The sequence below is a fragment of the Cryptomeria japonica genome, chromosome 2, assembly GCF_030272615.1.
Source record: "Cryptomeria japonica chromosome 2, Sugi_1.0, whole genome shotgun sequence".
In the NCBI taxonomy this organism is placed as follows: Eukaryota; Viridiplantae; Streptophyta; class Pinopsida; order Cupressales; family Cupressaceae; genus Cryptomeria; species Cryptomeria japonica.
Window position 1 is genome coordinate 678973144 of NC_081406.1, and position 25836 is coordinate 678998979.

General features: G+C 32.7%; 1 protein-coding gene across 1 annotated transcript; it reads right to left on the reverse strand.

Moving 5' to 3' along the window:
• Positions 1 to 222: 222 nt before the first annotated feature.
• On the reverse strand, positions 223 to 3629 carry LOC131036848 (potassium transporter 26-like). The gene is made up of 8 exons (XM_057968838.2): positions 3456 to 3629; positions 3020 to 3242; positions 2647 to 2904; positions 2299 to 2349; positions 1880 to 2140; positions 1676 to 1728; positions 1215 to 1584; positions 223 to 1121 (listed from the first exon to the last, which is right to left on the reverse strand). Exons 1-8 carry the CDS (start codon positions 3627 to 3629, stop codon positions 223 to 225), a joined length of 2289 nt encoding a protein of 762 aa, XP_057824821.2.
• Positions 3630 to 25836: the final 22207 nt, after the last annotated feature.

A 25836-nucleotide genomic window follows, 5' to 3' on the forward strand; every position in this document is an offset into this window, starting at 1 on the left:
AACAGAGAGGAATGAGGCCTCTCCAAGACTTCAATTCACTTTAGTGGATACCATTTGATAAGATAAACAAAATATTGGATACCGTTTAATAGGATAAACAAAAATATATTATAAGGTACAAAGACACAAGATTTTACATGGAAATTTACCAAGCCCTTAAAGCTTACAAACTATAGATAAAAAAGATTCCTCGACTTATTATTGTTGGGGTGCTTGTAAACATCAGATTTCATAGACCATTCCAACTTGAAGCAGCCGTGCAGGTGGTACGTTCAAGGTGGAAATAGCTGACCTGCAATTCCTTTGAAGAAGTCCATATAAGTTATCAATCATGAATCTCTCAAATTTACCAGTCATCTCACTGGTTTTTAGTGTAGTTTTCCCTAAAACAAACACTGCCCCCACATTCTTTGCCGATTCAAGCTGCTGCACTTCCTCAACTGCAGACAAGTTGTTTTCTGCCACTAGAGTTCTTCCATTGTTTTGAATAACACCTGAATAATTCTGGCCTTCTCTGGAACTTGTCTTGATATAGTCTTTTATGTTTTCAATAACCTGGTTGACAAATTCATCTCCTTCCAAGGTGGGTGCATCCAAGTAACCATATTGAGCCAAGCATCTGTATACACCCTTGGGTCCAAGTCTCCCAACCAGAAATCTCTCTTCTAACAGCACACTCTTGACTGGAACCATTCTTATGGTGAGAACAATGAGAATTTCATGAAGAGAACCCACAGTATTCACATAGTGCCTCAAAATTGGTGGCATACCATAGAGGAGGTCACTGCACAAGAAAGACACTCCTGGAACTCTGCACCCCACATTGGCAATCAATTCATTCATCTCCTCTGGACTTAATTTTTTCTCCATTGAATATGCATACTTCTTATTCCATCCATAGTTCCATGAGAACATTATGGTCAGAAAGAATCCTGAAATTACAAAGGGAGCCCAACCACCCTGGGAGATCTTATTCAATACAGATGACAGATAAATACCCTCTATCATAAAATAGACTATAAAGAAGGGAAGTATTAGTGATATATGTAAGTTCCATACTACTAGCATGACCACGGTGACCAAGCCTGTCGTAATAAGCATCACAGTGATCACAGCAACACCTGTGCCATACAATACAAGATTAATATTCAGACCCCAAAAAATGATGTAAGTGTATCAGCTATCAAATGCTTATAAACTTTTGATATTCTTACCATAGGCATTTCCAATCTTAGCACCATCTCTGAAACCTAAGAGTACTGCAAGGCAGAGAATCATTAGTGTGTAGTTGATCTCTGGAGAGTAGATCCTACCCTCATTGCTTTTTGATGTATGAACAAGGTTCACCCGAGGGAAGCAACCAAGGGCCATAGATTGTTTTACAATTGAGAAGGTTGCCGAAATCAAGGCCTGACTGGCAACTATGGCTGCTAAAGTGGCAATAACAAACATTGGCCAATACACGCTGTGTGGCATTGATTTGTAGAATGTTTTACTTATGTCTTGTGGATTCTTAATCAAATAAGCTGCTTGCCCGGAATATGTCAGTATCAGAGCAGGATAGACTAGACAAGAGAAAGCAATCTGCAATGTAAAATCCCCATTTTATCATCAAAATACAAATCAAGAAATAAATTGCAACTGGAATAGTTTAGTCTTTTGAAATCAGTTGAACCTGGATAGAAGACTTATTAAAATGGCCCAAGTCAGCAAACATAGCCTCAGATCCTGGATTAAATATAGACACACACAAGAGGCTTCTTTTAGTTTCTCTTTCTAATCTTTGTTTCATGCAAACGAGTAATGAACTGTATAAGAGAATTCTAAGATTGCTGTAGTCAAATTGATTTTTATCTGTAAGGGAGAATCTTTTACAAACCTGTTATAGACAGGGCAGTGCCTCCAAGCAACACCCATCCATGTTTACCGTTTTTTTGAAAGAAACGGATTATGTAATGAGGGCTTAGTGCCTTGAATACTTCCGGGTAATATTTAATAATGTTGTATACTCCAATAATGGCATTGGTAACGAACCAGACAACTGCTATAGGGGAGAACAGAAAACTAACTTTACCAGTACCATATCTTTGAAGAAGAAAGAGTAGTAGAAGAATTGCAGCTGACACACCCACAACAGCACCTGCATGAATTATAGTATTCAGTATTGTAGGTCTTACTTCACCTTATACAAGCTACGATGTTAGTGCATTTATGATGAGAAATATTTGTCCCGAGTGTATCATGCTAAGATCCCCGGTACTCTATTACATCATATGGAGCTAAGTTAATCTTACGTACCTTTGGTCAGTTTAGAGTTCTGTTCCTGAATTCCTTGGACAGCGGATATCACTGCTCGAATTTAAAAAATAAATTAGCAAACAATTTTGAAAACACGTATTGTATTGATGAAAAAACTATCACACAATCTAATCAAAAAACAACTGTCAAACAATTTTGAAAACACGCAACATTATATTGATGAAAAAACTATCACACAATCTAATTAAAAAACAGCTAAAAATTTGGTACAATCTTTAATTAGAATTGAATCGAGAACTAAAACAAATTCTCTATCACCTCATCTTCAAACTCAAAACAATACAATTTTTGAAAAAATATGACAGGGAAGAAATTCATGTTTCAGACCTGAAATTGCAGGAGTGAGTGCTCCATCGCCAATCACCATGCAGGTGCCAATCATCACAAAAGTAAGCAGAATTCTCTGTGCCACTTTACTCTTCTCAAACATTTCCTTTGTCTTGTAATTAATATAATTGCTCAGATTATTTCCTCTTCCAAAGTGGGTCAAACTAGAATCTGAAGAAAACCGTTTGAATTGGTTGCCACCATTTTGCCCCATATTTACATGCTGACATAACAGTGAATATAGAGCAAACGTTCCTCCTGATAAAAAAGAAAGGGAATTTCAAGAATTGTATTCAGAAAGGTTGAATTATACTTTCGATGAATACCAACATAGAGAAGAGATCAATCCTTTCAAAAACATTATATTGCCTACCTTCTCCGTGATCATCCGCTCTGATAACAATCAAAACATACTTGAGGAGGCTGATGAGTGTTAGTGACCAGTAGATGATGCTCAGGTATCCCAAAAAGTCCACTTCCTTTGGATTTTCAATGTCCATAGCAGCGAAGGTATAAAGGGGTGAAGTCCCAACATCTCCATAAATAACTCCAAGCGTTTCATAAGCCAACCACAAAGTTCCCAACTTCCCAATAACCTGCATTCCAAAAAAAAAAATTGAAACAAGATAGAAGTTTGTCTATATGAGCTTCTGGATTTGATTGTGTGAGCTTTTTTGCATCAACATTTCAGATCACACTCTATGATCCACCATCAGAATGAAAGCAAAAAAAGAACACAAGAATATACAACATTCTTCTCATAATCATATTGGTAATGGAAGATGGAAAAGAATAAGGAAGCACCATACCTTTTTCTTTGGGTGGCGAATTGAATAGGACTGTGAAATTGATCTCTCCATAACAAGTGATTTCTTTGGGCGTTCACCAATGTCATCTTCTTCACCGATATCTCTTACAGCTCCTGACATCTCTACTCTATGACTCTGACCATTATCAACAACATCATACTCTGGACCATTCATCTCGATCGATCTAAGTAATTAGAATTTACAGTGTACACCCAGATTCACACAATAACTTTGCCTGCATCAAGACTCAATACCAACATTAGACAATCACTTCTCCATTAGATAAAAGCAAGCAATTCTTATAATCTATAACAGTATTCTGTTTTTCTAGAATAATGAAGGACCTGAGCTGCAGAGTTCAAATTCCAACGTTGGCTGAGCTTTTCATTGGAATCCCAACTTTTGTTACAGTCGTCCTTCTCTGGATTTAGAAAGATCTTAAGAAATCCTTAAGGAAAAGAGGAATAAGCCATTGGTAAGAGATTTATAGAAATCTCTACCCTGCAAAGAATTGTGCACGCTGTTAGAAGGCAAGGATGGTAGTATTTGTAGTAGTTTGCCATCTCTTTGCTTGATACTTAATAACTCGTGGGGGGCCATCAAAACCTCCTATTGCATATGAGGAAGACTGTAAATATTAATTCAAAACTGAATACCACAAACCATGTTCATGAGCCAGTGAAGGCAGGAAAAATTAAGAATAAAATAAGCAGCTAAAAGTCGAACTTGGCGTGCGTACTGTCACAGCTTATTGTCGGGTAAGGTACATGCTCCACCTACGAATCTGGCTTTTAACTTTTGGTCAATATCATTTAATGATAGCCAATTATGCAGGGCCTATAGTATTATTATATTCAACATATTTTGAATATATGTGTATTATTATTTCTTCATAAATAGTAAAGTTGACATTATTTATAAAACAATAATTAATTAGAAATAAAATTTACAGATATAGACAGATTCCACTCTATCTGAGATTGGAGATCACATAAATAAGTAATACATTAAATAAATATTTGAATAATTTTGTAGGCTTATGTCATTAAAAGAATTTAATTGGGAGTGAAGTTTATCAACTTGTGTAGTGAGTTCAATTTCATCTAAAATGATATACACATAAAAGATAAAGTTTATATATATATATAGACTTGAGTATTGAGTTCGATTTTAACTATGGTGATATGTATAGGATAGATTTATGATAACTGCGCGCTGTCAAGGGGGTAGTTCCCTTATATAAATTGAAACAAAAATACAATTTTTTTTTACTCAAGAATAGAGTATGCATTATACATATTAATTAATGATGTAACTGAAGAACCTCAGACACCTCAAATTCTTGCTCCACCCTTTAGGTGGAGAGGATGTTTGGAGGATGACCAATTTAAAAGTTGAAAACGTCCATGTTATTTTGATTTAGGCCATCACTAAACAAATGGACTATCTTAGTGACAATCTTGTTTGATTTGGTTGATTTGGAATTGAAGAGTCTCACTAGTGAACCTTCGTACAATTTTTTGTTAAATGCTAAAAATTGCTCCATAAGCTTTCTTCTCAATTCATTTTCAATGATGGCATGGGCAGGAAGCTTTCCCATCATTTCCTCCCTAGGTTCAACACCATGTTTGTTAATAAATCCTCATATATAAAATACCATCATGGAGGTAGTTTTCGTTGAACATGAGCAATCCAATAGTCTACTAGATTGTATTCACCATCCCCACTTTCTCAATATTGAACAATCTTTTGATCTAGGTCACTGGATCCTCTAGATTTTATTTATATTTGCACTCAAGACTCTCATTGTTCCATTTTGTGAGCAATGCAAACCACCACCAAGATAAATCATAATGTCATACCCAACACAAGGCCCTTGAAAGAAGAGGCAAGAGACACAACGTCTGATTCTACCCAAAAATATTTATTCTTCTAATGTGTAATCATCCTATTATGAAGAGAGATGTCTATCTACCTCCAAAATATTGCTAAAACTCGTCAATTCTATATCCTTGCTAGATACCTTGAGCATATCACTCTAGTCAATTCCTTGATTTGATAGATAGTCTATGACCTTGTTTGATTATCTAAAGTGTGTGTTAGAGTATACTCCTCCAAGTTATCTAAGGATCACCAAATCATATCAACCCATTTCTATAACTTATAATTCAAAATGATTTTTCTCCTTAATTGCATTAATACTTATCATTGAATCGCCCTTGATATCGACTACCTTGAAATTCTTTTGTTCACATAATATTAGTCCCTCATATAGTGCTTCCATTTCAGCTTCATTGTTAATAGTGTGATGTTTGAGCTTCATTAATAATGTCTATATGAGGATTTCCACCTCATCCCTAATGATGTATCATGTACATGAGGCCTCGAGATTACCTATTAGGGCCCCATTAAAATTAAGTTTCAATTTGCCTCTTGGAGGGGCCAACCATTTTTCCAATTTCCTATTCTCTTTTGAATATGCCCATTTTTCTTTATTAAAATTTGAAGGAAATTTTAAATTAGGCCATTTTTTCATCATCTTGTCATCCTAGTTCAGGAATGTTGATCTTCTTTGTCTTGAGTTTTGACAATAAATAACTTATTTATATCTAGTCAATGGGTTTGTGCTCAAATGGCAAGGCCATTGTGTTCTCATGTTGGAGACCCATGTTCGAATCCCCCAAAGTGACATCTATGTGCCTTTGTGTCTTTATGACATTAGCATGGCTTATAAGTTGACTAATTGTCTTATTAGTTGATTATGTTGAATGAGGAGGAAAACCCCCTTGTGACCTCCTTTGGGGTTGGGCTAGGCTAAAAATATTGATCTTTGCCACTTCAGTTGCGATTTATGGATCAATTTTGTTTTACTTATATTTAACTCCACAGTTTGGATAATCTGCTTAATGTTGCACTCTAAATATTTGAATACTCTTGTTATGCTCTTTTCATATATGACATACAGGAACATTGATGAATTGATAATCCCGCTTACCAACCCAAAGTGTATTATTGTAGATGCATGGACAATTGAGAAAAAAATTAAACAAATCCAATTAGAAGGCAACCCTCAACTCATTTTCTTGCATAATCAATTCCTATAATCATAGGCAAAAGGGTTGTTCAACATCAATGATTAGGTGTTTTCTTCATTACTTTTGCACATATTAGGCATCTACAAGGGATAGAAACACCTATGGAATGGATGTGCTCACTAGTAAGAATCCTCTTAAAAACTTTAGCCCATGCAAATGCACGAACCTTAGAGAGGATCATGCTATTCTAGCAAAGATCTTTAGGCCACCCAATGATATTGAATGATAATTTTTTAGATTTGGTAACCGAGATTTACTATGTAAGAGCGTGATTTTTAACCACAACAAATTATTTTATCCTTCTCCTAATATAAGATAATCTTTAAATGCATACTTAGTTTATCTATTATCTTGTTGATGGCCTATTCACATACTAGGGAATTTCTAGAATATTTTCATTCCCAATGCAAGCCATATTCATCTTTCTTTTCTCTAAATAATCTACAACTTTGTCACCCCAAATGTCTTCTGTGACTTATTTGCACTCTCTTAACTCCTCTATTTCCTTCAAAGGAGCTGGTATATTTGAAGAATTCAATCAATATTTAGCCAATTTGTCATCATTAATTACCCATTACAAATGATCCATGATAAAATAGATGAATCTTTTTTGGTTAACTAGAGGCACAACATTAGGTAGATTGGGACTATAGATAGTACAACCTTGATAATCAAAATTTGACCTATTAGGTATAACCATCATCTTTTTTATGCTTCATCCTTGGATTTACATGTGTTGATTATGCTCTTCCAAAGGTTGGATTTAATAGCTTCTTTGAAAAGAGGGACACACAAATACTTGCATGAGATGGAATTGATGCAAAAGCCCAAATATTTTTAGATCAGATCCTCTACATTTTCTTCTTACTATGAAAGAAAATTATGCCATAATAAGTCAATTCACCTAAGGCAATAATGTACTTATTAAGAATCTCCTCCATTTCTCTGATCACTTCTAAAATTGCTATTTGATACAAAATAATATCATCTACAAATTGTTGGTGTGTAATTAGTTCTACATTTTATGTGACTTGCATAACTTTCCAATGGCTACACAAGTTGCTATGCTCGACAACCCTACCTAATGCCTCTGCTATAATAACAAACAAGAAAGTAGACAAGGGATCGCTTTAACTAAGGCCCTTAGAGATTTTGAAGAAACCACATAGAAAGCTATTACTCAAGATGAAAAATTTGATAGAGGATATACAATCAAAAAGCTCTAAATCCAAATTTCTTTAGAACTATCATTAGTAATCACCATCAAACTTTGTCGTATGCTTTACTTATATCTAATTTTACCATGATTCTCCTTTGATTTGTGTAGGCTATATAGAGTGTATAATTTCAATTGCTTTGCCCAACATGAATCCACTTATTTCTATTGAAATGATGTATGGGAGAATAGTCATGAGCCTCTTAGTGATTACTTCGGAAATACTCTTATATATTTTACCACAAAATCAGATTGGCGTATAGTTTGCAAATGTTTGGTAATCCCAACTTCTTTAGAATGAGTATTATTCAAATCCTTTAGCATTTGTTTTTCTAGAGAAATTAGCAATTAATCAAGAAGAATAATGTAAATATTAATCCAAAACTCAATACCACAAACCTTCTTCTTCAGCCAGCGAAGTGAGAAAAAATTAAGAACAATAACAATAAAATAAGGAGGTAAAGATCAAAAGGCGTGCGTGCTGTCACAGCTAGGGACCTGCTACGCCTACGGATCTGGCTTTTAACTTTGTGTTTATTTTCCATATCATTGAGTAAGAAGAAATTATGTACGGCCAACAGCCTTAAAGTAACTAAGTTTATTTACTTGGATATTTAATTCAATTTCATCCAAGGTTATGTATATGTAAGGGATAAGTTTTAAATTTTTTAAATTTTATTAGAGGTGATATAAGTGAGCTATAAGTTTAATGTTTTAGTTGAAGAGTATCATATTTTAATAACGGTCTATTCTTTATACATCCAATTTCTTAATTACTAATTTTAGAAAAAAAATAAAAATAAAAATAAAAATCTATTAATAAATTTCACATGTATCAATAGTTGTTCATTTTTAGTATTTTTGGATCATAATTGATCTATTTGTGTACCATTATTGGTACCCATAGTGTAAGACTACTGGAGTATTTGTGCATAAGTATTGGCAATTTTAAGTGAACGGTTATTGGGGCATCTTTATGCAGGTATTAGGCGACACTTTGAAATGTGTACTTTTTGACCCTTGCACGCATAATGGATCCCACAACATGCATTGTTACTACCTAGAAGCTAGAACAATAGCTATAAGTAGTTAAGTGCATGCAGAGACAACAACAAAAAATCATCAAAATTTGATGTACAATTTAGAATATGTGGGTGCGTGAAGTTAGCTATAATGACTACCAATATGCTTCCCCTAACATATTTGTATGATACTTTGTTGCTTTATTTTGTAATTTGTTTGATTAGAAAGTTAATGTTATTAATATAATTATAATATTATTGTAAAGCATTTATTTTATCTAATTTTTATCTAAAAAATATTTTTTATTTATTAAATATAATTGTATTTGTTTTGATAATTTGGTATATCCTATAATATACATTGCACTTCAGTAACATTCATTTATATTCCTTGTTACAACAACCCTAAAACAAATGAATGCAGATGGTCTACCATTTCCAATCCAAGTTCACCAACTAGATTATGAGAGACAAGGTTTACTTGTGAACATGTATCAAAAATATCATCAATATTCTTAGGTCTCACTTGAACTTCAATAGAGAAAACTAGAATAAGATAATTCCCATCTTGTGAGCTAACACCATCATGGGAAATACCCTTGCAAAGATTAGCAAAGATAATCTATCAGATCCACTATATAGTTGCACTCAACTTCCTTGAATTACCTTCATATAAAGTGTTATTATATTCCCCCCTCTTAGCTCAAGAAGGAAACAACTCTAGTTGTAATTTAAAGCAGTTATCTTCTTCATACCCATCCTTTCATAATAGGAATAATGAAGATTCTCCTTACCTAAGTTGTCCCTTGTAAAGTGGAACCCACCTTGTTATTTCCCTTATTAAAAATTCCATCTTTCTTATCACCTTTTTTGTTTCTCATCATATTGTTGTGTGCACTTATAGGAAGAGGTTCCTTTTATATCAGACTCAAGATAATGGGTTTGGGCATATGCTTCAACCTTGGAATTTTACATAAGCATATTAGGTTAATTGATGCACGATCAAATAATCCTACTATGTACTTTATCAAGAGAAATCCATGACATCCTTCCCAAGCTACACCATTTTTTTCTAAATTCATTCAACTATAATCTTAGACACTTTACCCTTTCCTTGTCTTAAAATAATGTCATTCCATCACCATTTATTCTTCATGATAAATAGGATAGAATTTTTCGTATGGAGTAACCCATAAAGATAATCTCAGTTAAAGATGTTGATGGCACATTCTTGATTTTTGAAGTGTTTGCATAACTCTCACACCACATAAGAGAATTCCCTAATAATTTCAACCTAGCAAAAAAATTGTTGATTTAAAGGTATTTTATGAAGGCTAAAGAAAACCTCCTTTTGAGAGACTCATTTATAAAGATTCTCTACACTTAATCCCACCATTATAGTGTTGGGTATTTATGCTTTATTCTACTTTGAAGAACCTCCTACATGAGGAATCTCCTTTCTTGTGATTAGTACATTCTCAAGTTCAGCTTATTTCTTGTGATTAGTACATTCTCAAGTTTAGCTTATTTTGAATTAGCTTTTTTGGGACTCTCATCTCTTCTATAAAGTCTAGTATCATAGTCTCAAGCCTATTAATCTTCTCTTTGATGTTGAAAAACATTCTAAATTTTCTTCCAACCTTATGAAACATGTATCGCCACCACCCTCCATGTCCCTTTCCATACTAAAGGGACATCCAAGTAACCACTCTCTTATTTCTATTTTAGGATAAAAAGGAATCAAATAACCATTGCCACTTGCTCCAATAGAGGGCATACACTAAAGAATCACAAAACAATTGATAAATTCCACAAAATCAAGTTATATGAACCTTCTCTAATGCTAATATGATTTGTACAAATAGGGAGGATATTCCTCATGCATGTTTACTAGCAATAGATACTACTTGAGTAAATAATGTGAAGAATTCTAAAACATAGACCACCAAATAATGGTTAATTTCACAATGTTTCAAGTTTTATGGGTTAGAGTACCAAGTTGAGAGATAATTTAGTGGTCAAAGATATGTTTAAGGAATAATTTCTATTTGTTATATAAAACACGTATGAGCTACAATATGTATATTCTATAGTGTGTATTCATTATGTGATGCAAACAAGATTGGGGAATCTTATCAAATTACCCAATATTACAAGGTCTTAACATGTCATCTAATCCACTATATGAAAACAAAATATGAAACATATATTTATTTCAACCATCATACATACATTTGTACAATAAAATTACTCAAGAATATTTACATCTATTAAAGATTTTATCAATAAACATAATTCCAAAATTTTACAACATTTCTAGATACATCATGCTTGCAAGTCTTCAAATCTTCATGCCTTCAAATTGCTCATGGATTCACTCCTCTTTAAGAATATGGTATTTTTCTTCATCCTACAACTCCCATGGCTACGTTGAATACCACCAACACACCTTCAAATTCATTATTTTTTATAACATTAAAATTACATATAGTTTTATATTAGATTATTATATTTTATTGTTTATTGATATTTTTAAGAACTACGATTCTTATTAGAAATATTGAATTGATTTAAATTATACATAATAATAGACTTTAAAATAATAACTATAATATTTTTTATTTCTTTAGTAGCAATACTATTGCACTAAGTCAATTAATCAATTATTTTTTATTAAGGGCAAAGAGGGTTTTGAAGGGACCCAAAAACCCTATTTACAAGAAGTTGCCATAAAGATACTCAACCAATCAACAACCCAAAACCAAAAAGAAAAGCATGAATACACTAGCAACAAAGAGAGAAGTCTTTAATAAAAAGAGCACAAAAAAACAAACAAACACCACTAATGGAGGTTTTTGAGGGTCTCAACAACCTCAACCTCCAATTGGTTTATATTCCGAAACACTTCATTTATATCCTGCAAATCATTTTTTAGCTTGCTCTGCAAACTTCTTTAAGTTGCACTGACTGCATGTAGACATGCTCTTCTCATCTACTACTTCATTATCCTTATCAAATTTTTCTAGATCCTTATAGGCCTCAGAATCCTAAAGCCTATGCGACTTATTATCCAAACATTGAAATATTTCGGCACTATTATGAATAGCCTTATATCTCATGTTGACCAGATTTATCAGATTGTCATTTTCCTTTTTCATCTTGGCCTCGAGCCTAACAATACAATCTTCATAGTTTGTCTTAAAGGTGTTAACATCTTTGGCAATACTTTCAAGAATAGAAAGCATCTTCGTATCCTCCTCCTCTGACTTGGAATTGCCATCTTTGCTCTGAAGAGAAGCAATGTTATTTCACATAGACCAGATTCTAATATTGATCTAATTAATTTAGAAAAAAAATCCACTTGGACATTTTGAAGTGATCAACCACTACATTTGTGACCACCCCAAGTAGATCATTTGGGTCTTCTCTATCAAGATTAAGGAGAGGGAAATATTTTAATAAATCACAAGGGAAGGGAGGATGACCACTCTATCCTCACTGGTCTATGGGGGAGAGGGAGAAGAGGAGGTATCCCCCAAAAAATTTTGCCCAAGGGGGGAGTGTTTCAGACCCTAATATTATCTTTCTCTTCCCTTGAATTACTCTTTTCCTCTGAGCCATCTCCTATAGAATCCAAGCCATTTGACTAAGAGGAAACCACATTGGCTCTTTTCCTTTTAATTCTCTTACCCTTCACATCAAGAGAGGGAGAGGCGTGAATCTTTCGGGACTTAGACTCATTATCCTTTGTGTTCCAGCCCTCCTCCCCAGTCTCCTCATCCCTTATTTCAGTGTCCATGTCAATTAATCAATTGTTTTGCACCAATCAAAAGTTGATTATTATTTTCAAATTTTATCAAAATAAACCTGTTTTTTATAAAGTTGAGATTTATATTTTAAAACTTACTATATTTTAAAAATTATTTATTTACACTATGATTGGTTTAAAAAGGGTCTGTTTCTAGGAATGATGGATTTTTAATATTTTTTTGGATTTTTATATTTAAAAAACATATATATTTAATTGTTTTTCTATTTTTTATTTATAATATTGTAAATAAAGCGATTTTCTATATAGATATATAAATTTTAATAATTCTTTAATTTTTCAAACGATAGGTAATAAAATCACTTAGCTATACTATTGCAGTAACTTAAAGGGACCCTGAGCACCTAGTGCCAATCATGTAGCAACCCTACCCTAATCAGACCCTTTTTGACCTCGTTGACCATGGTTGACTTTTCAACGACTTGCGTGGATGGTTGATTCATTTTGATTGTGATGTTTTATTCCAATATTATGCTTTGGAGTGTGATTTGGTGAATATGACTATGCATTATTGTTGATTGAGGAGTAGACGTTGATTAGGCATTATTTCTTTAAATAAGTAGTTGTTAACTCTGCTTATGCATTGTATTTTATAAATAATGAAATGTTAAGTTTATTTATGTGTTACTAACGATGGACTAACACATTTACTACTTGTGTGAGTTGTATTATGTATATGCCATCATGTTTGTGTGGAAAGTGTATGGGGTGCGAGGAGATGATTTCCCATCACTCACTTCGGTAAGACACAAAAAGTCACGATTCTCCTTCACCGGTGTGTTTACCGTGTTTGTGTATATATATGTGTGTGGTTCAGTGATGCAGGAATTGCAGGTACAAGGCACCGACTCCACTTGGCTCCACAGGTCTAAGCGTACCTAATTAACCTGATGGAAGTGGATGAGATAGTTCTAAGGCCCTAATGTCATCCCTACCCTTGCTCGATTGTGAGTGTCGTTAGTCTTTTGGCAACCCCGTCGGATTGCCAAGTAGGCCACTTTTTCGACGTCGGTATGTGGGTCATGTTCTTATTTTGTTTGAGTTGAGTGCCGCGTGTTATGCGTTTTGTGTATTTAATTATTCTCTTCTTGTGTTAGTTAATGAGTAATTAATTATTAATACCGTATGATTATTAATAATTAATGCGTGTCGTGTTTATTAAATTGAAATTAAGAATATGTTAAGTTTAGAGCACTTTTATGTTAAACAGATAATCAACTATTCTTAATTGTTTAGTTAAAGTGATTGTTGAATTATTAGTGAAAATTAAATTATGTCTTGAGTAATTGTTGTTAGAAAAAAAAAAGGAGAGAGAAAGAAAGTTGATTTTTACTTATTAGTTATTAAAATATCTTATGACTTTTGTGTTAAAAAAAAAAAGAATAATAGAATTTTTAAATGAAAAATGTAAATGTTGTAAAAATTAAATTAGATTTTCAAATTTTATTAAAAAAATGAATTTGTGCCCTAAAATAGATTTTGGGTGAAATGGCTTTATAATTTGGGGAAATTTTTCAAAAGGGGGATTGGTTTTCATTTTGGGAATTTTTTTTCCTTCTCTTTTGGTGATTGGGGTTTTGGGTGAAGGCTATGGCATTTTGGGAGGATGGGGAGCTCTTCTCAATTTCTTCTAGGAAAGCTATGGAAGGTTGGAATTCTAAAACCTCTGTTTGTTTATTTGTGTTTGTTTGTCAGCTGTTGTGTTTCTAGTTTCCTCTCTGTTTGGGAAGAAAGATTGGATGGATAATTTTGTTTCTCATTTCATATGATGTCTTTCCTAGCTTTTGTGTAGTGTTTTGGGAATTTGGAAATGGGGTTTTGAAATTTTCTCAGTTTTCTATTTGGGAAGAAAATTTTGGATTGTGAAACATCTTTAAAATTTTGGCAATTGAATCTTTGATTCAGACTGTTTAATTTTTTTTGTTTGAATGTATTACCATTCTATTTGTTGGCAATTTTCATGCCTTGTTTCTGGACTGGGGACTATTTGTTGTTGTTGCTGGAAATTACATTTTGGATTTTTTTATTTTTTTTAAAATTTATTAAAAAAAAATTCATTTGTTTGAAAACCCAGAGAAGGGAATATTTGGATTTTTTTTTATAAAAATAAATTTAAAAAAAAATAATTTTTTTTTTCGAGGGGGTCGGGGGGGGGGGGGGGGGGTGTATGGAGCCCAAACCCAATAACGTAAGGAGATGGTACCACAACTATGGTGCCTCTCAACCCACCGTGGTAGGGAGAGGGCACCACTGCTGTGGTGTCCCCTCACCTGAGCCGTGGGGGGGGGGGAGACTCCATGACAGGTGGAGGCTCCTCACCCCACACCATGGGGGGAGCCCTCCACTGTCGTGGAGGCCCTTCCTCCACGCTATAGGGAAAAATCCCAGGGCACTTCATATGTTTTTGTTTAATTCGTTGTTAAAAAAATTAATACTGCCATGTGGTGTCCCCTCACCTGAGCCGTGGGGGGGGGGGGAGACTCCATGACAGGTGGAGGCTCCTCACCCCACACCATGGGGGGAGCCCTCCACTGTCGTGGAGGCCCTTCCTCCACGCTATAGGGAAAAATCCCAGGGCACTTCATATGTTTTTGTTTAATTTGTTGTTAAAAAAATTAATACTGCCATGTGGTTTTTGATATATTTTTTAAAATATGATATGTGTGTGTGTGTGTGTGTGTGTGTGAGTTGGTAATTTTTAAATTGATATGACGTTTAGTGGATATTGGCTTTTTAAATGATTTTTGGATTTTAAATTTAATAAGTAAATGTGTGTGTGTGTGTGTGTGTGTGTGTGTGTGTGTGTGTGTGTGTGTGTGTGTGTGTGTGTGTGTGTGTGTGTGTGTGTGTGTGTGTGTGCGTGTGTGCGTGTGTGCGTGTGTGTGTGTGTGTGTGAGTGTGTGATATGTATTTTGGAACTAGTAATATGAAATTAAATGTCAAAGATTGATTTGATGTAATCGTAATTTATTTTGTGAAAATAAAGGTTATATGAATAGTCATCAATTAAATTTAGTCAATATGATTTTTAATTGAAAGGTTTATTTTGATTTAAATAGTGAATTTTGTATCCAAATGTATTTTATTGTTATTTTCATTAACTTGAAATTTGAATGCAAATGAAAATTATTTATAGCCAAATTGGCTTTAATTGGAAAAGATTTATATATTTGTTTAAATGATGACTTATTTAGCTTATGAGTTGCTTTTATTCTTATAAAGGATGTATGGTTTTTAAATCAAGCATTGTTCAAGTCTATTTGGGGTGTATGTTTACTTAGAAACTTTTTATGTGTTATTCCCTATTGTGGATTTTCTTATAATGAAAGAGTCAGTTATTGAAAGAGCTGCAACTAGATAACATTAGCTTTTAATCATATTGTGAGTGATCTTTATGATTCCTTAACATGGATGTGTTTAGAGTGCAAGTGTACCCTTTTGAGTATTTATTCTGATTGGTGGATTTTTTGTGTTTATATGAAAGAGTCATTCTTGTGTCATGATGGCACGTTGTTGAATGTAAGTCTATCATGCAAGTTGAATTGGTTAAGTGTTGAATTGTGGTTGTACTTGCTTCATTTTGGTGGTGGTCTTGACTTGTGAATAGACCAGTTGTTCGTTTCACACCTCCAATTGGTTTAACCTTGGTAGAAGGTTTGTATAACCAAGTTGTTCTTCAGTTTTGTTTTTTGAACTCCTCGTGTTAGTTGGTTTTTGTGATTTGCCTTGGGGTTCTTTGGAGGTTGTGTAGTGTCATAAGGAAGAGTGACTTCTAAGTGGGGGTCAGGGCCCAAAGTGGCTGCCAAGATAACTCTTTGGAAGTTGATTAATAAGTGATAACTTAATTAATAAAATGGGGTTGGGTTTCAAACATTAATCAAGATTAATTGTGCCCCACTCATGGTTGAGTGCTAGTACAGATTCAAGATGCAGTGGGAAGGCCTGGAATGGCAAACCAACTACCTTATCTTCACAAAATGTTTGTTGGGTTTGCATGAGTCATGGATAGGGGCCGGGGGTTCGGGAGAGGCTACCAGGATAACCCAGGATGGGGGCCGAGGCCTATGGAGGCTTGCCAGGATAACCCATACTAGCTATGCAATGACACTCTTCCCTTATGCTCACTAGTGTGTAGTCATGTGTTGGCTTTACTTGGAGCACTCTTGTAGGAGTCCTATTTGTATGATTATTCCTTGTGTGAGTACCTGATGTACATGTTAGACCATGTGATGCTTTGTTGTAGCTTTCTTGAGGGCCTTATTACTATCTCCTAGCACGAAGGGGTGGTTCCTTTTTGGGCCACATGGTCAGGTGGTAGTGCCACTTTCCATTGGGTATTTTGTTCGTGCCTTCTTGTGAGGGATTAGCTTCGCAGGTGCTCCAGATGTATCTCTTAGTTTCACTTCATTCCGTTGTACCAGTTGGATCCTTCTTATTCTTTTCGGACCATATTTGTATCTCTTGGACCCTTATGTGATCGATTGTATCATATGTTATATGTATGCCTTAATGATAGTTGTAATTTGATGTAACCATTATGTAATTTTTATGAGACTCGATGTATTAAGTGCAATTGTAATACTAAGTTATCCTTGCAATGTAAAAGAAATGTATTATGATGTGAGTTAGATGTTAGGATTTCTATCTTTAATGAATTCATTAATGTAATGTATTTGAATGTTTTATCAAAAATGAATTATAAAAATGATAGTGTTATCTTGTGCAAAGAATGAAAGAATCATTGTTTAGTGTAATTAAGATTCTAATGGTTAAATGTATTTCTTAAATGGATTAATTGACCTTAAGGAAAGATTAGTTTAATTAAGTTATTCACATTGGGAAACCCTTTAGGAGTTTGAGTTAAGTCTTCTACATGTGCAAGTTCCATTTGTAATGTTTATCTTTTACGTTTATGTGTTATGTATTGTTTAAAAAAAAATATTTTGCTCTCTTTTCGAGTGTTTGTAGTTGTATCCTTTAGGGTTTCTTGGCGGCACATTACAAATCAACCAAGCCACCTCATCTTTCGTTTCATCTTACATTGATCCCTTATGATTAAAAATGGACTATTTAAATTAAATTAAATAGAAAAATAAAATAATTCATTACAAGCATTAAATAACAAATATTTCTATTAAAAAAAACTCAATTATTGTATTTATAATTTTGTATAATTTTTGTTTTAAAAATCATTCTATTTTTTAATTATTTAAAATTATAATTTTTTTTAATCATTTTAATATATGCAAAATAATTTGATAAATTTTAATCATTTCATTTAGTCAGTTAAAAACACTCACTCTAATGTTTATATTATGTAGACTTTTTATAATTATTAATAATTTTATTAAGATGAGTTTAATTAATATTAAATAAATATAATTAAAATAATATAATCTTAAATTAATAATTAATAATTAAGTTCAAGATTAATTTTATTATTATAATTATAATTATATAATTTTTTTTTTATTAAATTAGGATTATGTTTTTAAGAAAAATGTTCTTTTCAGTATAAGGTTTATATGATATTATAACTAGTATAGATATCTTAAATATATAATTTTTTTCATAAATTAGATATTTTTTAACAATTTGTATTTTCTTTAAAACGTCAAATAAAAGACATTTAAATGACCAAACTATCATAAAATTTCAATATAAAAGGTAAGGGTGACTCTCTAGTAGCACAATTTTTATATATAAATTAGAAAATGAAAACCTACTCTTCTCATCATTATCATCACAATCTATGTCAAATGTTTGTAGATATTAGATTTTCTATAAAATGTTTGTCTTTATTCAATACCATTTAAGATTAATCAAAATATAATTTTCTTTCGAGTTCACATAAAATTATTTTAAAAAACACTTCAAACTTGCAATATTAAAAGTCTATTTTGATTGACTTCTGTTTATATTTACATCTGTCCAATTTTTCCAAAAAAAAGATAGTGCCAAAAAAACATTCACTGAATAAAATAAAATGGAAGATAATAGGCACGAAATATAAAAATTATATGTGTCCAATTTTTCTTGAAAAAGATACCGAATATTAATGAAGAAGATTTTTTTGTTCTAAATGACTTAGAAAAATGGTCATTATTGAGTTAAATTGTTTATACGTGTACCTATTCTGAAGGCGTAGGTACGTACTGATAAGGACGTTTAGCTTGTGATAATGATGACGTCACACAACCTTTCCTATCTATGAAGGGACAGGTGCTAAGTAAACATTTAAGTACATGAGAATTTGAAAATAAATATATATACCCAAATAAATATAATAATACCCAAATACTATTTGAAAATGAGGAATTCCCATCAAACTACGCTATGATTATTTCATACCAAACTAACCTAAGGTTCATTATTTCATACCAAACTAACCTAAGGTTATTTTAGCAAATGTTTCGAAAGAATTACAAAAGCTAAGAAAATTAATCTTTTATATAAGATTGGTCAAATTATTTATGTATATGTAAATTTGATAATTAAATTACAATCATTTTCATTTTAGAAAGTGCATACCACTAAAATAATTGGCTTTAAGTTAAAGAAACAATAACATTAAATTTGAATTGAAAGGACTAAGAGATTATAAAATTTCCTTACCATTATTGAATTGAATCTTTAATCCTGTCACTGTCATTGTAGAGAGAGATATTAAGATGCAAAAAAGAAAGCAATTAGAAACAGACAACATTGGAAAGAATGAGAAGAAGAGAAGGCCATTTGAAAAGAGCAACAAGGTCTTAGATAAAAGAGACCAAGATGATCAAAAGGAAGGAGAAACATTTATGACAATTCTTCTAAAAGAGATTACTCTTGAAATATTATTTAGAAAAATTCTTGATGTTCTTTTAATAGATATAAACAAAATTTGATTGATGGACTTTGGCATTGGCTGTTTCTCCTTAAATAAAGTGCAAGAAAGTTTTAGTGATTTAATTACCTTCTAGAGGCAAAACCTTTTAATGGTGACCTCTCCTCTTTTATCCTTTTTCCTTGAATGATCTTCAAAGACTACAAGCAAATCTTCGCTTCAGTGACCTTTCTATCTTCCACCGATTTGTCTTTTTGGTAGGAGATGAGATTTTCATTGATATTCATGGTTATGTGGATTCATGTATTTGAAGAGTACCTCATTCTTTATGTCATCATGGTAATTTGATAGGAGATTATATTTTCCTTGATATTCATGGTTATGTGGATTCAAACTAGGTAGGTGACGTTGAGCAGAAGATCCACTAGTGCTTACATGTTGACTTTATTTGGTAGTTCAATTAGTTGGATGAGTAAGCAACATCATGTGGTTGCTTTATCCACTATTGAAGCTGAGTATATGGCATCTACTCATGATTGTAAAGAAGCCATTTGGCTTAAGAGATTGTTTTTAGATATTGAAATAAAACAAGGTGCAATGACAGTTTATTTGTGGTTCTATCACATTACCACATCACACTTGTATTTGTGGTTGTATTAAACATTCCATATTATATTTATGCATTGAATAGATAATTATGTATCACTTGCCATATAGATAGAATTTTCTAACCCTTCCCCCCCCCCCCCCCCCCCCCCTCTCTCTCTCTCTCTCTCTCACACACACACACACACACACACACACACACACACAGATGAATTAACTTGTAGATTGTTCTTGTTTTATTCACGCGATAAAAGCTACTCATTGCATGTTTTTTTATTTTGTTGGTTTCTATGCAACACTCATTTCGAGGAGAGGAACATTAAAGGAATTCAAGAATAGTGCATTACCTTATATTTACTTTGCATGTTAGTTGAGAATGTCCATGTATACTTTGAACTACATGCTCATATTTAGATTCACATGCACCTCAAAGTGGAGGCAAAATGTAATATTAAAATTAGCAACCCATTTTGATGGAACATCTTTTCTATTATTATATATTGACAATTGAGACATGTTTTTGTTGGATTTAGGCCATACCTTGATCCTTATCAATTACCATTTAATCCCATTTACACTTATTACAACATGTATTCACCATTCACCCTATTCACACTTACCTCAATACATTTATTCCTTGCCTTAAGATTATCTTTTTACAGCCCATTTATTTTTGTGGCACTTAAGACCAATCATGTGGCATGCAAAATGAACTTCAAATTAATTTTTTAAAATTCAAAACCCAACATGAACTTGCCCCTTCCTACTAGTCACTGTGAGCTAATTTAACACATGTTGGATGCGATGTTTTATCAAGATTAACTATGAAGGATTTGAATTAATCTCATTGACCTATATATCATGAGTAGTGTTTCACAAAAACCCATCTCGCATAAGGATTAATGATCTAGTAAGCACTTATTGCATCCGCTAGATGCTCATAGAGGTGAAGCAATGAGATTTTCTAAGAGGTCACACATCTCAGTACTACTCGCAACTTAAGTATGCTTAATCATGGGGTTTTCTCCAAGATCAAGTTCATTGAGCATATGTTTGTGTAACATGTTTCTATGTCTTGATTTTCAAAGATAGTCAATGTACCATAAATTTATATGTTGAAAAAATATAAAATAATTAATACATAATTTGATTTTTAAAGAGACAAAAGGTTAAATTTACGTCGTTTGCATATTAACTACTTACACACACTTGATTACGATATATTAGAATTTTTACTTCGACCCATAAAAATAATACATCTAAAAATCTAACGTAAAAGATCTTAGATTGTAATGATCCAAATCCCCCTCCTACCTAATCATCATCCAAAAATCTAACCCAAGAGAACTTAGAGTCTTAGACTATACTGATCCAATTAATGATATTAGATTTTCACAATCCATTTTGTTGATTCGATTGTGTGAGAGTTTTTGCATCAACATTTCAGATCATATTTCATGATCTCTTTTTCCTTACGCACTTTTACATTCTGATGATGGATCACAGAATGTAATTCAAAATACTGATAAAAAATTCTCGCACAAACAAAATTGAAAAAATCACAAATTATCAATATACTGATCCTGTCTCCCTTTCAACCATTTTTTAATTTTCTTCTCGATTGCAAGTTGTAAGGTAGTTTGACCTCATTTAAGGCTATTCAAACGTATGCAAAGAGTTCCACCAATCAATGGAGGTATCGTTTATAGTTGAAAAAGTAGTAGTTCCATTATTGTGTCAACTTGTACCTTACTAACGCAATTGTACTTGAAAATATCTGAGTACACACATGGGCCTGCTGGTGTAAAGAAAACGTTGAAATTTTAAACAAGGTTATGCTCAGAAAGTCGTCTAGGTAGCATGAACACGATGTTAACCTTATTGCTTGTTTATTTATTTATTAGGTGAAGTCTCCTCTTTCCTCTGCAACTTGGGTGGTGAGATTCCAAGAATCATAGATTTCAATGACGTTCATTGTCCCTGCATTCATTCTGATAGAAATGGACTTTTAGAAATCTTTGAGCTGAATTTTGGATAAGTTTGTGTTCATGTTCTTTCATTTTAGGTCTATTGTATGCTTTCTCATCTTTAGCGTGTATTTTGAATTCTATGGGTTCATGTTTTCTTTGGTCAAATTTCTAGGATGATAGATTCAATGAATTAAGAATAATGATCGAGGATGATGAGAAAGCATATGATGGATCTAGGATGATGCACATTAATGTAATGTTTTAGAATATTTTATGAATTTTATTTTATTATTCTTTTATTACGAAATTTGTGAAATTCACTAGAATTACTACAATGAATGTTCGTATCAATGAGCCACACAGGACAAGCAAACACACACTCAATCGACAAGATTGACAAACAAACTATGCAATGCACAATAGAATAATATTTGACACAATAGCTAGATGAGATTATCTCATAATAAGATGTACATACGTAGAGCAAAGGAAAAATAATTGTTGCCTAGATTAATGGTGAAGGAGCCTAAAAATAGGCATGTAACTCCACTAATCTAAATATGGTGGCATGCAACCTCATGCATCTCTAAGTAAAAAAGCACACCTCGACAAGCTTAACTCCACTTTAGGAGTAATCCTTGTGAAATATAAGTGTAGGGATATTCTACACTAACAACCCACCTTAAGCATAAGTTAGGTGGGTACAATAAATTTGAGTCTTGACAACTACACCGAATGAGCTACACTTTATAAAGATTGATTGAAAACATAACGTGTATTTGATATGATGATGAAGAAGAAAATAAATCATATTGGAAAATACAATATCTTATTTGAAGTGGTCTAAAATTGCAATTTAAACCATGATATAAGATATGGAACAATTATATCTCAGTTAATATTTTTGAGGTTTTTAAAATTTTCTATTTTTAAGTTGAGTTTTAAAATTTCATACAAAACAATTTGTGCACCAAGGTTTTCAAAAAGTCTTTAAAAATTCATTGAAAACAAAATGACATGCTAGAATAGAAATTACCATTCAAATTGGGGTTTTGAACAATTATGGAAAACGCTTTGAAAAGGAAAAAACCCCTTTTCTCACAACCCCTCTATATCCCCTCTCCATAGTTCCAAAATTGAATGACAAACTAGAAAACACACTCCATAGTTCCAAAATAGAATGGCAAACTAGAAAACATATTTGGGTAGATATACCTACCTCCTAACATGGAATCCAACGTCCACAAAATAGACTAAAATATTCCTCTACAAAAACCATAAACAATCAATCAAGAAATCCATTTAATATGATAAAAATAGGAATTGAAAACCCCATTGTACCGTAAAAAACCTAAACTCCAAAGTAACAATTTTAGTAATTTTTGCTATTTGTTGTTTATTGCAAACTATGAATAATAGGAGGGTTATCATTGTTTCTCCATAGCCATAGATAAATGACACCTCCCTATTCCTCCATACAAAAAAAAGGATATGTTTCCATTTCCTTCATTTTATACCTCTTTTTCATATCTCCACTAAATAGGACACAAGGAAAATAGCATGGAACCTACTGCAACATCGTAAATTGTATTCCTTTAGTTATGGAGTCCAATTTCATACTCTCCTAGAACTCATTTTAGCATTTCTCATTCCTCTATGCATTATATAACCTTTTATTGATTTAAATTAATATAATTTAATACAATACTATTTGTCCTATTTTACTTTAATACATCAACACTTTATTATTTGGGCCCTTAATTTTAGGTGTGCCCTTTGGGCATGTGCACCAAGATGGTGAACAAGAAAGTGGTCATACACCAAAAAAAAGCCCAAAAATACAAGTAACGCGTTTGGGTTATTTGATTTTCAAACAACCTGAACGCATTAAGGCTTAAAAAATCTAACCCTTAACGCATACGGGGTCTTAAAATTAAAACCATGTACGCTTTAGACTTAAAATAAAATAATAATTGGGTTTTAAAATAAAAGTAACTCAATCACATTTTTCTAATTATAATTTTAAAAAAGAAAAACCTGATTGGGTCATTTTAACCCACGACCACAATGTTTTTCTTCAAAACCCTTCCAAAACAAGTGATAAAAACCTGCGTCTATTCTTCTTGCTATCAACCAATTCATCATGCCACGATGTCACATAGGTAAGTCATCATTCCTTTTCCCATTTTTAGTTGTTTTTTATTTAAAATTTTATTGAATTTCATTGGTTTTGATTAATTTTGTTTCATTTTTTAAAATTGTTATCAGATGCTCAAAACAATCCCCTTGAACAAAATTTGCCTCTTGATAATCCTAATGAAAATCCCGGTGATATCCCTTAGATGGGCAACCCTTCGAATCCTCCAATACAGAGCGAGTGTACAAAGATGTGGGACCAAAAAAGTGACAAAAAACTTTATGGCCCCCATCAAGCCTTTTGGCACACACCAAATAAGGCATGCACTGAATAATGAGACTAATATAAAAAAGTTCTCAAAATTCGCATCTCATCCTCATTTTTTCTATCAAGCTCGCGTGTTCAATTGTGTTTTTTGCCTTACAGACTGCACATGCCAAATAGAGACATTGTTTTTGCTCCCAAAGGTGTGAGATCTTCATCAAAATGGCACCACGACGTCGAGGAGGTTGAAGAAGTATGCATTTCTATTTTTTTACTCTCAAATTTTGTTTAAAATATGGATTAAATTAGGTTTTTAAATTGAAATTTGTTTTAAATTTCAGGAATCCAAAATCCATCTGAAAAATATTGAAAACCCATCACCACCTCCTCATCAAGAGCTTTCTGAAGAAGAGGCATTACCAACTCCTCCCCCAATTGCTAGACATCCCCCAGGCACACAAGAAAACATATTAAGGCAAATTTAAAAATAACAAAAAACAAATTGAGGAGTTGATAAATAGTCTTATAGATCCTAATTGAACAACGTCTCGTAAGACAAGCCTTGCAGAGTCTCTACAATCTATTGTAGCTCATTTAGGTTGAGTGAGTGGTCAAATTTATATGTGGTCCAACAAAAGAGAAGAACACAAATATTTTTATGCAAACAAGTTATCATATGTTGCAGTAAAGAAAAAGAAAATAAACAAAGTTGACTTGTGTACAAAATACCTTGGATGAATCTAATGCAAGTTGATAAGACAATTATCTTGAATGATTTATGATTCTCTTCATATCGTCACTTCTAGAGTTTTTTTCGTAATATTAGAAATTCATGTCCTTATAACTTTCATGTTATATTTTCATCTCCCTTTAGTGTACATATCCCCAGTTATATTTTTATGTTCATTCAACCTTGGCTTCGCCTTTTTCTTACATAGTCTCAACTTGTGTTATGTTTTTTCATGCATTTTCTCCTTTTCTATGTAAATCATTGTTACTTTTATATTTATTTCATGTCATGCCAATGATTTGAGCATTTAACTGGCTTTTTGTTTTTGGACACTCATGTAATGCATGGATATCTATTCAACATACTAAAATTTACTAACTTTTTAGTCGTATATTAGTCATTTTGTTCTATATTTTCATCTTTTTCTTTATGATCAAGGTATATAGTCAACTCATACTGAATCTCAATAACCAATGTAAACCTTGTGACTTTTCATATTCAATTTTGGCTCTCATTTTAAAATCTAAATTTAATACTTAAAGATCACTACTCTCTTAGCAAGCACTATCTTGTTGTTTTGAAGTGTCTTAATGATCTTACTAGTAGCATTCTCGATCCCATTTTGAAGGATTAGTTAACACTTTTTTTAATATGGTTTCCTTATCATCCTTACATCCTTGAGAATA